The sequence below is a fragment of the Schistocerca piceifrons genome, chromosome X (assembly GCF_021461385.2).
Source record: "Schistocerca piceifrons isolate TAMUIC-IGC-003096 chromosome X, iqSchPice1.1, whole genome shotgun sequence".
NCBI lineage: Eukaryota > Metazoa > Arthropoda > Insecta > Orthoptera > Acrididae > Schistocerca > Schistocerca piceifrons.
Genome location: NC_060149.1, coordinates 539,820,004 through 539,835,197, shown reverse-complemented (window position 1 = coordinate 539,835,197; position 15,194 = coordinate 539,820,004). Strand labels below are relative to the sequence as shown.

At 39.6% G+C, this 15,194-nt stretch overlaps 1 protein-coding gene across 1 annotated transcript; it reads left to right on the top strand.

Moving 5' to 3' along the window:
* The first annotated feature begins 9,352 nt into the window (after positions 1–9,352).
* Positions 9,353–11,851, top strand: LOC124722508 (G protein-regulated inducer of neurite outgrowth 1-like). The gene has a single exon (XM_047247662.1). The coding sequence runs from the start codon at positions 9,353–9,355 to the stop codon at positions 11,849–11,851; it is 2,499 nt and encodes an 832-aa protein (XP_047103618.1).
* The last annotated feature ends 3,343 nt before the right edge of the window (positions 11,852–15,194 follow it).

The following is a 15,194-nucleotide window of genomic DNA, read 5'->3' as shown; positions in this document are numbered from 1 at the left end:
TCTACGATTGCCTTGAAGTTTTTCCATAAACACTTAACATTGTCAGTGTCGAAACAGAAATTGTCGTTTTGACCTGTTACGTAGTCTGAAATCTGCCTCCTATTACTCTTGCTGAACAGATAAACCTTCCCCCCTTTTTTTATATTCCTGTTTACTTCCATATTCAGGGATGCTGCAACGGCCTTATGATCACTGATTCCCTGTTCTGCGCTTACAGAGTCGAAATTTCGGGTCTGTTTGTTATCAGTAGGTCCAAGATGTTATCTCCACGAGTCAGTTGTCTGTTTAATTGCTCGAGGTAATTTTCGAATAGTGCACTCAGTATGATGTCACTCGATGTTCTGTCCCTACCACTCGTCCTAAACATCTGAGTGTCCCAGTCTATATCTGGTAAATTGAAATCTCCTGATAAGACTATAACATGCTGGGGAAATTTATGTGAAATGTATTCCAGATTTTCTCTCAGTTGTTCTGCCACTAATGCTGCTGAGTCCGGAGGTCGGTAAAAGGAGCCAATTATTAACCTAGCTCGGTTGCTGAGTATAACCTCCATCCATAATAATTCACAGGAACTATCCACCTCTATTTCACTACAGGATAAGCTACTACTAACAGCGACAAACGCGCCACCACCGGTAGCATGCAATATATCCTTTCTAAACACCGTCTGTGCCTTTGTAAACATTTCGGCAGAATTTATCTCTGGCTTCAGCCAGCTTTCCGCACCTATAACGATTTCAGCTTCGGTGCTTTCTATCAGCGCTTGAAGTTCTGGTACTTTACCAACGCAGTTTCGACAGTTTACAATTACAATACCGATTGCTGCTTGGTCCCCGCATGTCCTGACTTTGCTCTGCACCTTTTGAGGCTGTTGCCCTTTCTGTACTCGCCCGAGGCCATCTAATTAAAAAAAAAAAAAAAAAAAAAAAAAAACGCCCAGTCCACGCCACACAACCCCTGCTACCCGTGTAGCCGCCTGCTGTGTGTAGTGCACTCCTGACCTATCCAGCGGAACCCGAAACCCCACCACTCTATGGCGCAAGTCGAGGAATGTGCAGCCCACACGGTCGCAGAACCGTCTCAGCCTCCGATTCAGACCCTCCACTCTGCCCTGTACCATAGGTCCGCAGTCAGTCCTGTCGACGATGCTGCAGATGGTGAGCTCTGCTTTCATCCCGCTAGCGAGACTGGCAGTCTTCACCAAATCAGATAGCCGCCGGAAGCCATAGAGGATATCCTCCGATCCATAGCGACACACATCATTTGTGCCAACATGAGCGACCACCTGCAGATGGGTGCACCCTGTATCCTTCATGGCATCCGGAAGGACCCTTTCCACATCTGGAATGACTCCCCCCGGTATGCACACTGAGTGTACACTGGCATTCAGCATAGGGCCAATTAGCCACAGACGAACTGGTTAACGTTCTAGGGACAATATGGGCCGCAGATATGGAAATTCGCAGATAAAAAAGACTTTGACCAAGAGTACACTGCTATCGATGCGGAGCTCTGTGTTCAGAAATTTGCGATATTTGCAGAAGCATTATGGACTGTTGTCAGATCTGTCACGGATCGCCAACTGTCCTGCTTTAGAGAGGGTGCAAGCAACCGGCCTCCACATTCCATGCCGAGGCGGGTGCTAATCAGAACTTGTCGCTTATGCGTGGTCCTCCCGTCCATCAGCCACTTTACACACACGCTCGTGACAACTGCATGCAAACAGCCCACCAGCTTCGTCGGTTCTGAGATACCAGTTCTCAGTAGCTGGACCATAGCAGTGTACTCTTGGTCAAAGTCTTTTTTATCTGCGAATTTCCATATCTCCGGCCCATATTGTCCCTAGAACGTTAACCCGTTCGTCTCTGCCCCACTTATACGGGGTGCTCCGGGAGGAATGATCAGTATTCAGGGATATCACAGGAACGATCACTCCAAGCAAAAATGTTAACTAAACATGGGCTCTAAAACACATCCCTTAAGAGCTATGAGCTCTTGTTTATCTTCGCTACAGCAAACACATTTCATCCAATGAACAACTGCTGATGCCTCTTAAGGAATGCATTTTAAAGCCCATGTTTACCACACAATTTTTTCTTCTTTTGGTCCCTACTACCTCCTCCCAAAATATGGAAGATAAAGAGCTTGCAGTAGAAGAGATTCGTTTCCCCGTACCTTGGATGAAGAAGTGCTCATAGCTCTTAAGATATGAGTTGTACAGAACATGTTTACTGCACTTTTCTGCTTCGAATGATCGTTTCTGTCAGATTTCTGTTTATAGTCCATTCCTCCTTGGACACTCTTTATACTTGCCTTACCACGTCACGCCAACAGGCGGCGGCAAATTTCACGTTGGGCAGTACTCATAGTGGTTTAGCTCGGCAGTGTATATATTTTATCTTTCTATATCTGCGACCTTCGCTGTTAACAAAATATAATCATTTCCTCTCTGTTTGTATTAAGAAGACAGTATTGGCTGATCACATTTCATAAACACGTAGGTCGTCAATTTGTAAAACATCTAAATACGGGACACAAAGTCACAATTCCAGATGTTTACTCCGATTGTCAGTTATTTTATCAAGGAAGGACTTGCACAATGCAGAAACCAGAATTTTTTTTTATTCAGTATGGTGTGAGATACCGTTTTAACAGAAAGTGATTGTCTTAATTACTTTTTCATGTTATTGGATGTTTCATAGTTTTAAACTTCAGTTTCAACTGCGTTAATAACTAACGTAAATACTATCGAGCTTATTTAAACACTTCCAAAACATTCAAAACGTTAAACATTGATAATTAAACTGTGTCATTCCATCATTAGGCTAATCTCTGATACAAATCGTATTTACGTTTCCTTTTGCTTCAATGTCAGCAGCTCTTGGTCTTTTGGTTAACGTTGGTGGCTCTCGATTTCGGGGCACCGGATCTGATTACCGGTTGTGTCGATGATTGTTTCTGCTCGGAACTCTGTGTGTGTGTGTGTGTGTGTGTGTGTGTGTGTGTGTGTGTGTGTGTGTGTGTGTGTTGTTCTCATCATTATATCATCATCAACATCGACGCGCAAGTCACCGAAATGGCGTCAAATGAAACAGATTTGCACCAGATATCCGAATTCCCCAGAAGGGGACTCCCGACCAAAAGAGCCTTAAACACAGTTTTTATGCGCACAGTTTCTAGCCATTTTCAAAAATCTGAAAAAGCTCCTAACAACTGTAACTATAAGTTATAATTTGCCCATTTCGCCTTGAACGAACTGTTATCAACACGTACTAGCAATGGATATACCGTTTCTCATCTTTATAAACTAGCACACACCCGTTTAATCGGCATAGGGGGTGAATAGACATTGTTACTTCGATGCTAATGATATTCCTACAACAAACAAACGCTGTCGAGTGGCCACAGTTGGCGACTCACGTCTATTGTCTCCGCCTAATGGCAGTTACCATTGGTTCGTTTATATAAAACATGATTCGTTGTCATAAATTTTCAGACTTCAAAGTATTTTTCAGTAAACAAAGACTGTATTACTTTAGTTACTTTGACATATGACTTAGACTACAGTTTCAATAAGGTAAATTCGAAGTTAAATGCACTGTCTTATAACGAACGACTAATGAGATTTACTGTACCTTAATACTAACGAACGTGTTAGAAGAGGAATTCAGACGTTAATAAATTTATCAGTTACATGTAAAGCTAACATTGACGTAATTTCGACAAATGAGCTACACGAGTCAGATAAATTAGCTTAAAAGTAATAAATACAGGTAGTCCCTTACAGTACGGGACGGTGGTCAACGCTGTCAACACCGCAGAAAGTAAGCGATTGGGCCTATCTTGATATAAGACTATAAAGATGCAGGATTTCATTAATTTATTTGTTTCGTTTGATTATGAATGTATTTTAGCTGGCTGGAGTACGGCCTTCTAAACTTCTCTTATCAGACGAGCGATGCTTAGACAGTATCTGAATATATGATACTACACAACATAAGTATTACACATGAACATAATAATAGTAATTATAATAATAATAAATGAAACCAGAACTGAAACTAGCAGTAATTACACCAGACGACATCCAAAACAGGGAAACTTCAGATCCAAAACTCACAACTGGCAAGTTGACCAAGAGGAGAAACCATAGAAGAAGACTGGAATAACGTGGTCTCACGAAAGCAAAGAAGCCCACAACAAACGAATGACAGAAGTATGAGCACAAAGAAAGGCAAATGCACGCCACTAAGTACTTTGCGTATTTCTAATGGGCTCATTCGCATTATTAAAATTTCCAGTTAAACGGAAGTGCTGATATACGTGGGGCATTAAGTAAGTAATGCAACACATCTCTTCCTGAAAACACGTTGATTTTATTCAAGACTCCAATACAGCATATTATTCCACATTCTTTTGCCTACAAAACCCTATTTTTCAACATAATATCCATTCAATGCGACGTTCTTACGCCACCTTGCTCGGAGAGTTTGTATGCCCGCTTGTCTCTGTAGACATTCTAGAAGCGCCTATGAATATCTGTGACAGTCTGATTTTCCGCCTAAAGAAACTCAGTGACAGCTCTTTGTTTAGAACGCACCATTTGGAAGGCCACATACAGCGCCGCCAGCTATCGGAACATCATGAAACTATGGGGGTTGAAGCGGGACTATTCCACGATGTCCCACAACAAAGTCCGCATTTTTTCAATCGAAACTGGCCGAGAAAACAGTGTGCTGCATTACTTACTGAACGCCACTTGTAAGACGGCTATAAAACTAAACGAAACTAAACTCCTCCCGAACAGGCCATGAAGGCCCAACGGTACCGACCGGCCGCCGTGTGATCCTCAACCCACAGGCGTCACTGGATGGGGACATGGAGGGGCATGTGGTCAGCACACTGCTCTCCCGGAGACGGCTATAACAGGAATCAAACTTTGATAAGGCATTAAAGTTAATGAAAGACAAATCAAGAAAGAAAAAAAAATAAGGCATTTGGAATACTGGGAGGCTGTTGACAATGAGACACGGGTACTGGTACGCTGTAAGCAAGGAAGAAATCACGTTAGACATTCCGAGCAACAACAGGATAAGCTTTGACTTCCATTTGCCTGCAGTGTGGTTTTGAATCAGGCTCAGATTACTCTGGCACAGACATAATGCTGAAATGAAAATGGTAAGGGCCAAAGATTTACAGTTGCGCGTAGGTGCAGCAAAGGTACTGTTGTACTGGAGCTGCGAGCAGAGTTACTAAGCGACTGAGAAACCGACAAAGAACACGGAATATATGAAAATCATCTCATTTATTTGGTCACAGCCATAATATTACATAGATATCATTTTTATTTTATTTACACTTCAAGTTCCGTAGGACCAAATTGAGGAGCAAATCTCCAAGCTCATGGAACGTGTCAGTACATGAAATTACAACATAAAAGTAATACCCGATAAAAATAAAATATTTATGGACCCCGAAAAAGTCATTCTATTAGTTTAAGTAAAAGCAGTCAACAATACAACAAGAATCAGCTGTCTTTTTCAAGGAACTCCTTGACAGAATAGAAGAACTGACCCATGAGGAAACTCTTCAGTTTAGATTTGAAAGTGCGTGGATTACTGCCAAGATTTTAGAGTTCGAGTGGTAACTTATTGAAAATGGATGCAGCAGTATACTGCACACCTGTCTGCACAAGAGTTAAGGAAGTGCGATCCAAATACAGGTTTGATTTCTGTCAAGCATTAACTGAGTGAAAGCTGCTTATTCTTGGGAATAAGATAATATTGTTAATAACAAACGACAGTAAGGAGTAAGGAATATATATATATATATATATATATATATATATATATATATATATATATATATATATGTTGAGAGGCTAATGTCAAAATACCCAGACACGTGAACAGGTGTCGACAAGAGGTTCGCGGACTTACAAAACCTATTGCCCGAACCGCCCGTTTCCGAGCCAAATACATCGTTTTAGAATGAGAAGAGTTACCCCAGAATATAATACCATACGACATAAGCAAATAAAAATAAGCAAAGTAGACTAATTTTCATGTTGAACGATCACTTACTTCAGATACCGTTCGAATAGTAAAAATGGCAGCATTAAGTCTTTGAGCAAGATGCTGAACGTGGGCTTTCCACGACAATTTACTATCTATCTGAACACCTAGAAATTTGAACGGTTCAGTTTCACTAATCATATGCCCATTCTATGAAATTAAAACGTCAGGTTTTGTTGAATTGTGTGTTAGAAACTGTAAAAACTGTGTCTTATTGTGATTTAGCGTTAGTTTATTTTCTACAAGCCATGAACTTAGGCCATTAACTGCACTATTTGAAACCGAGCCAGTGTTGCACACAACATCCTTTACTACCAAGCTAATGTCATCAGCAAACAGAAATATTTTACAGTTACCCGTAATACTAGAGGGCATATCATTTATATAAATAAGGAACAGGAGTGGCCTCAACACTGATCACTGGGGCACCTCCCACTTGACTGTACCCCACTCAGACACCACATCACAGCCATTCTCAAAATTGTGAATAATGACCTCTTGCTCCCTTTTGCTAAAATAGGAGATAAACCAATTGTGAGCCACTCATGGTATTCTGCAATGGTCCAACTTCTGGAGCAATATTTTGTGATCAACACAATCAAACGCCTTAGTTAAATCAAAAAATATGCCTAGCTTTCGAAACCTTTTGTTAAACCCATCCAGTATCTCACAGGCAAGATAATATAGCATTTTCAGTTGTTAAGCGACTTCTAAAGCCAAACTGTACATTTGACAGCAAATCGTGTGATATAAAATGATCAATTTTCCTTACATACACACCCTTTTAAATAACTTTAGCAAACACCGATGGCATACAAATAGGCCTAAAATTGTCCACATTCTCCTCTTCTCCCTTTTTATAAAGTGGCTTTACTACTGAATACTTTAATCATTCAGAAAACTGACCATTCCTAAAGGAAAAATTACAAATATGGCTAAATACAGGGCTAACATGTGCAGCACAGTACTTTAATATACTGCTAGGCACTCCATCATAACCATGAGATTCCTTAGTCTTCACTGATTTAATTATTGACTCAATCTCCCCCTTGTCCGTATCACAGGGGAATATTTCAGACATCAATCTCGGGAAGGCATTTAACAAGAGAGTTATATGATTCCCTGTAGAAGCTAAATTGTTATTTAACTCACCAGCAATGCTCAGAAAATGATTGTTAGCTACTGTACATAAATCTGATTTATCAATAACAGAAATATTTTTACTGCGAACTGACTTTATATCGTCGACTTTGTGCTGCTGACCAGACACTTGCTTCACAACTGACAATATGGTTTTAATTTTATCCTGCGAATTAGCTGTTTTTATTTGCGTACCACATACCCTTTGCCTTCCTAATAACATTTTCAAGCACCTTACAATACTGTTTGCAATGGGCCACTGCAGCTTGATTGTGACTACTTCTAACATTTTGATATAATTCCCACTTTGGTCTGCATGGTACCCTTATCCCACTAGTCAGCCACCTGGGCTGCCTATTACTACTAGTATCCTGTTTAGAACGTTCTAAGGGAAAGCAACTCCCAAAGGGCATGAGAAATGTGTTAAGGAAAGCATTATATTTATCATCTATGTTATCGGCACTATAAATATTCTGCCACTCTTGTTCCTTGACAAGGTTTAAAAAAACTCTCTATTGCTGTTGGATTAGCTTTCCTACATAGTTTGTAATTACATGTGACATTTGTTTGAGTACAAAAGCATTTTAGTGTTAAAATGTGTGCACCATGGTCTGAAAGGCCATTCACGCTTTTACTAACAGAATGCTCGTCTAGTAATGAAGAACGAAAAAAATATTGTCTATGGCTGTGCTACTGTTCCCCTGCACCCTAGTTGGAAAAACAATCTGCATCAGATCATATGAATTTGGGAGAACTAACAACATAATTTTTCTTGCACCATCATACACCAAATTTATATTGAAGTCACCACATATAACTAATTTTTGGTACTTCCTACAAAGCGAATCAAGAGCCCTCTCTAGCTTGAGCAGAAATGCTCTGAACTCAGAGTTATGGGACCTATAAACAACAACAATTAGAAGTTTATTTTCACTAAATTCAACTGCCTCTGCACAATATTCGGACTCAAATGGAATACTGTTTTTTACGTACATTGCTACTCCCCTACCCCACAAGGAACTCCTTGAAAAACAGCCAGCTAATCTGTATCCATAATATGCAACCATACACTCATAGTTCGAGTTGACTGGAACCTTCATCACTTTTGTCATGGTGGATGACATAACAGTAATAGAGACTCGGAAGAAGTTATCGCTAGAGAAAGAAATTTTATTTTGGTTGGAAATATTTTCTGAAACAGTGATTTTTTTAGAGTATTAGATATTTCTTGAATGCTGTGACTGTCTGCTCTGGTAGATCTAGAATTGTGCTGACATCGTTTGTCATCGTTTACTATTTATAATAAGACATCGGACTGCTTACAAAGAGTGTAGTACAAATTCGTTGAAGTAAACTTTCACTGTTGAACTTTTCGCTGTGATATGAGATGATATGAGAATCACACGTGACTTACTATGTTCTTTTTTATCATTGTTTAGCGCACATCTTCATAATGAGAAAAGACGTAATATAACCTTTCAACGTAACTGATTTTTAATATGTTCGAGTTTTATTTAATTTTACCTCTAATATCACAGTCTATCCTACTTTACTCTTTATATCTTCTATACTTATATTTTTAAAGTAACATCCATTCGAAGTATTAGAGAACGTTTAATTTATGTCTGGTAATAAAAACTATTGTTGCCGAAAATTATCTAAAAGAAGCTGCAATCCTGATAACTTAATAAATAGCGCAATATTGATTTCTTAGCCAGCGTCACAATTTATAAGACCTGTTAACGGAAGATAAGTAGCATTTTATGTCGTTTGGGAACCAACAGAGAAGTTCAGAGAAACTATCCGTATTTCTTCCCAGATATATACACTTGCTAATAACGTTCTGTAAGCATGCTTTTTCAAAGTTGTAAAATTGATGAGGGCATTCTTTTCTGTACAGATTTACGACGACTTTGTTTCTTTTCAGGTGTGATGGCAGCCAACTGTTTACAAACTCAGTGAGATTCGTCATATGGACAGTCTTAATAATACTTGGTAAAAAAAAAAATGTTCACGAAAAGAAAAAGTGAACTACATAAATTAAAATTAAGCAGCCGACACTACTTCCGAAATTTCTTTCAGAACAAGCTGCGAAGTTATTACTAAGAAATCAGTATTTGTGAAAGGTCAGAGGAATGATGGCAGACGAGTCACCTGACCTGTTTTCTGTTAATGAAAATTCTCGTCAAGATTTTAGTAAGCCCTTAGCTAGAAATGAGTGTAGGGTAAAGCAACATGATTCCGTCATTCTCAATCAAGAGCTAATTTCAACCTCCATACTCGAGATTGACCTGACACAACAACACCCTAACAAATCTGCGAATGTCAACATGCCTGAACGTACAACAATAAGAACACTAAGTGAAAGTGAGAAAATTGAATTTCTGAGACAAAGACGTGGCAAAAAGCCCATTCTGGCACCAGGAACGATTGAAAAGATAGCTGTACCTGTCAAACGTATTAAAATTCAGCATGTATCGCAAGACACGACCAAGACACGACCGATGGCGACTATCATTTCAACATGTGAAAACAAGACATTGGCAAAACAATCGCCGGGTTATATTGAAAAACTGGCGACACCAGTACTACAAATAGATGTATCAAAAGCAAGTGCTCCAGCTAAACCTCCGACAACAAGTTCCTCTCAGTCACGACTAATTGCCTCTCTACAATCACAGGCAGTTGCAAATGGTCTTCCTGAAACTATTCATGAAGTAACAAGAGGCAAAGGTGGGCTTCGAAAGATTTCGCCAATGGTAGACCCACAGTCTAGTGGTGTTTCAACACCTGGACAAGATGGTCGGGAAGCTCGGCAAGGAAAACGTTTTCGAAAGATTATACCGAAAATGGTACCAACTTCTAGTGATGCAAATAGTCTCCCTGAAACTATCCATGAAGTAACAAGAGGCAAAGGTGGGCTTCGAAAGATTTCGCCAAAAGTAGACCCACAGTATAGTGGTGTTTCAACACCTGGACAAGACGGTCGGGAAGTTCAGGAAGTAAAACGTATCGTGCTACCAGCTTCTAGTGATGCAAATAGTCCTCCTGAAACTATTCATGAAGTAACAAGAGGCAAAGGCGGGCTTCGAATGATTTTGCCAAAGGTAGACCCACAGGCTAGTGGTGTTTCAACACCTGGACAAGATGGTCGGGAAGCTCGGCAAGGAAAACGTTTTCGAATGATTTTGCCGAAAATGGTACCAACTTCTAGTGATGCAAATAGTCTCCCTGAAACTATCCATGAAGTAACAAGAGGCAAAGGTGGGCTTCGAAAGATTTCGCCAAAAGTAGACCCACAGTATAGTGGTGTTTCAACACCTGGACAAGACGGTCGGGAAGATCAGGAAGGAAAACGTATCGTGCTACCAACTTCTAGTGATGTAAATAGTCCTCTTGAAACTATTAATGAAGTAACAAGAGGCAAAGGCGGGCTTCGAATGATTTTGCCAAAGGTAGACCCACAGTCTAGTGGTGTTTCAACACCTGGACAAGACGGTCGGGAAGTTCAGGAAGTAAAACGTATCGTGCTACCAACTTCTAGTGATGCAAATAGTCCTCCTGAAACTATTCATGAAGTAACAAGAGGCAAAGGCGGGCTTCGAATGATTTTGCCAAAGGTAGACCCACAGTCTAGTGGCGTTTCAACACCTGGACAAGATGGTCGGGAAGCTCGGCAAGGAAAACGTTTTCGAATGATTTTGCCGAAAATGGTACCAACTTCTAGTGATGCAAATAGTCTCCCTGAAGCTATCCATGAAGTAACAAGAGGTAAAGGTGGGCTTCGAAAGATTTTGCCAAAAGTAGACCTACAGTATAGTGGTGTTTCAACACCTGGACAAGACGGTCGGGAAGTTCAGGAAGTAAAGCTTATCGTGCTACCAACTTCTAGTGATGCAAATAGTCCTCCTGAAACTATTCATGAAGTAACAAGAGGCAAAGGTGGGCTTCGAATGATTTTGCCAAAGGTAGACCCACAGTCTAGTGGTGTTTCAACACCTGGACAGGATGGTCAGGAAGTTCGGGAAGGAAAACGTTTTCGAAAGATTTTGCCGAAAATGGTACCAACTTCTAGTGATGCAAATAGTCTTCCTGAAACTATCCATGAAGTAACAAGAGGCAAAGGTGGGCTTCGAAAGATTTTGCCAAAAGCAAACCCACAGTATAGTGGTGTTTCAACACCTGGACAAGATAGTCGGGAAGTAAAACGTTTCCGAAAGATTTTACCGAAAATAGTACCAACTTCTAGTGATTTGAGGCCTAGTAACGTATTAGGAGTTCCACGAAAAGGAAAAGAAACTTCTGAAGGAAAACAAACTGGATGTATTCAAAAGCCATTGCGGAAGATTGGATCAATGACTGGTGATGTGATCCCTACACACACAACTGGAGTTCCATCATCAGGGGAAGAGAGTCCTGGGATAACATTAGAGCGACACCTTCCAATAATTTTGTCAAAGTCAAGAAAAAGGTCTAATAACGTAAAGCCTACGAGCATAAGAGGAGTTCCAACACCTGGAAGAGATAATTCTGGAGTAAAATCGGAAAGACCGATTCAGACACTTCTGCCCAAGGTGGGACGAGCTTCCAGTGATGTAATTACTGCGGACGTGAGTAAATTGTCATCAACAGACTAAGAAACGTTTGAGATGAAAGAAACTGAACGTACACCAAAGATTTTGATGAGAATGGGACAAACATCTAGTAATGCGAAGACTCTGAATGTAGCTGGAGTTCCACAACCGGGAAAAGATAGTCAAGGAGTAAGAGAAGAACGACTTTGTCCCAAAAATTTTTGCCAAAGATGGGAAAAATAGGTAATGATGTACGGCATGTGATTACAGCTACAAAGACTCGAACACATGTTTCCGGATTAAGAAAAGAAACACGTTTTCGACAAATTTTGAAAAAATGGAACAAAATGCCAGTGATGTGATGTCTGTGTTCGCAGCTGAAGTTCCACCAACAGGAATACAAAATTCATATTTAAAAGAAATTGGAAATGTGCAAAATATGTTGTTGAGAAAGGGATCGATGGCTACATTGTGAGACCAACAAGACAAACTGGACCTACGTCACCAAGAACAAATGTTTCTGTGCTAGAAATAATAGATGATGTGGAAAAATGTTGACAAAAATGTGACCAAAATCACTCCGTCAACAGCAAAATATAATTAAGGAGTAACTGAAGAATGAGGTATAAGGAAGATGGAACCAACTTCGAGTCAGGGAATACGGAATACCTGTGAACAAAACTAAAGACGTTTTCGTAAACATTTCCGGAAAACTGTCCTGCCGATTCCTACGGGAAATAATGTTAGTAAATACGCATCATTCCGAAGGCTCTATGGCCTGTAACTTATTTTTGAGATATTTTACGAATTCTAACGAAATTTGTACAAATGAAACAATGGATCTAATGTGAGTAATACCTAGATGTGTATACTTAAAACTGAAGCATTATGTTGCAAATGGTTGAATCTAGCTGATTTTTTCATGCAAGCCTTCCTTAGAAAATCTTTTTTTTGCAGTGTATAGAGTTGTGAGTCAGATACAAATTTTGTGAGCAATTAGAAAAACAAAAAGCGTATTTGCTAGAATCCTGGGACTTAAGGAAAACTGAGTATGTTTTATTATTAATTCGTCCATTTCATCAAAGTTTGCATTGTGAAATTGGAAAATGTACGTTTAATTGTTTTAATTACAACTGTTGCTATAATTAATCTATAGTCTGTGAAAGTTTTTTTCCAGTGCAAGTACAAGAACAAAAAAATAAATTTTGGCTATATTTCTCATGTTACTAATTTTTTTAATGTTCCAGAATTCTTACTGAAGAAGGTACGAAAGCTTGTTAGTTATTATACTGCCAAATAATTCCTGGTATTTCGTTTATAATATCGGCATCGTGTATCAGTCAAAGAGTGTCATCGTGTCAACAAACAACTATTTCGCACGCAGAAAAACCATCTCTGATTTGTACGATGTGTTTCATCATCAGTTACAGCGAATTGATCTAGTGCGGTTTAGCAAATACGAGTACATACTACAACTGACACCTAAGGGATTTTTTTTTTTTTGTTGATTGAGGCTGGTAGTATAAGTGAAACGTTCACAGAGAACCATTATCAAAGAGAATTGTAAAACTACAAGTATATTATGTGCGGTTTTACTACAGTACGTCACCACACGTTGTGAACAAGACACTCACCACTACGGCAGATCGCTGTCCGTTGGCACTAACAGTAAATTAATAAATTAAGAGAACTTTATGAAACCCTTGAGGTGCTGAACATCGGATGTCAGAAAAAACTGTTATTACACGCGAGCTTCTATTCTCACAGCAGTATGTGCACTGCAAGACAAAAAAACTGCAAGAATGGAACAACTGAGAGAAATACGTATCGTTTATATCCCATGTGACCCACTGATACAAATAAAGTACTATGGTTTCATATAAGTCCGATTAAATTTCTGTGAATATTGAGTACTACATGACGGAACATCGAAGTTAAGTAAGATCTCATGTAAGATTGGGCATCACATGAAAGAAGCTTCTGATGGTTTAGTAATAATTACATTCCATGATTTTCTGATTCAGGTCTATGGCTCTTTCATACTCACATCTGGAAGCATTCTTCGTTCAGTTTCCGAGTTATTTCATATAAATATGCAAAGTGAATGTCACGTTAATATACTCTCCAAGCAAGGAAGGAAACGTTAGCTGCTATGTAGAGAAGCATGTTTGCTCATTCTGGACGGAGAAGGTCTCGACGTTATCGTATCAAAGTATAGGTCAAGATTATACTTCAAACCACAAGCAGAAACGTCACATATCCAATGCTGGAGCAAGATATCAGCGAATGTTATTGATGTAAAGTGATTTCCTGTCGGACAGTAATGTTTCCGTTGTGGTAATGCCCCGTTTTTAATGTAAGCCATAGGCCGTACACAGTCATATTCCAGCTTGTGTTAAACTGGAAAATAAAAGGCCTCGCCATTAAGAAGGAAACATTTCCTAGCTGACCTCATATTTCAAGGAGAAAAAAAGCACACATACAAGAAACCGGCCACGGTAACCGACCCCACTTGAAAATTTGGGCCGTAATTCTGATAGTTCGTAGTTATGACCTTGCGAAAGTACAGCTTTTGAACTGTCACTCGCAGCATTTATTTGTCACTTGCTCCGTCTCACGGAAGCCGCTTAACCCCCGAGCGCGAGGTACTGTACAGTGGAATAAGTGGTTTTTGTGATAATATTTTGAAACTGGTAACATGTTTTATTCATTGTGTCGAAGTTCACGGTTTTTATCCTGTAACTGGTGCCAGAGATTTCTTTCCTTAGAACATTTTTATGTTTTGATTCATAAATGCAGCGTAAAATGAGTGAAACGAATGAGTGTGTCAGTAAAGAAGCAGCGTAGCGCTATTTAATTATTAACATCACATTTCTGTGTTATCTTCTGCGGATTTTAAAGCTGGAACTAGTAATGTGAAATACATTTGCAGGAGATGCACTTTTCTTCAACGTGATTGGCGTGATTAAATTATAAATCGAATATTGTTAACTTCAGTTCATAATAATTCTTCAGTTGCTTAGGTTTATTCATTTTGATTTTGAGCCATATGTACACAGCTTTAACATGTCAGTAAGAGAATATAGTTTAAAAAATGTTGCCCGAATATATGCGTGAGGTTGACGTATTACGTACGGATGTTACTATTTTCCGAGAAAAATAATGTGTACTCGAACGAAATTTGAAAACACGTTGGGCAGACGTGTCCACCTTTCCTCTCCCCTTCTCTAGCCTTCAACATATTGTGATTAGGAGTGCTCTGGTTATTACTCGGTTGTGCAATACTTGGCGCTCGGGCATCACACGACGTAAGTGGGGCGGAACGAGTGACAACCAAACGGTTGGCGTGAAAGTTTGAATGCTGTACTTTCAGAGGGTCATAACTACGCAATCTCACAATTACGTG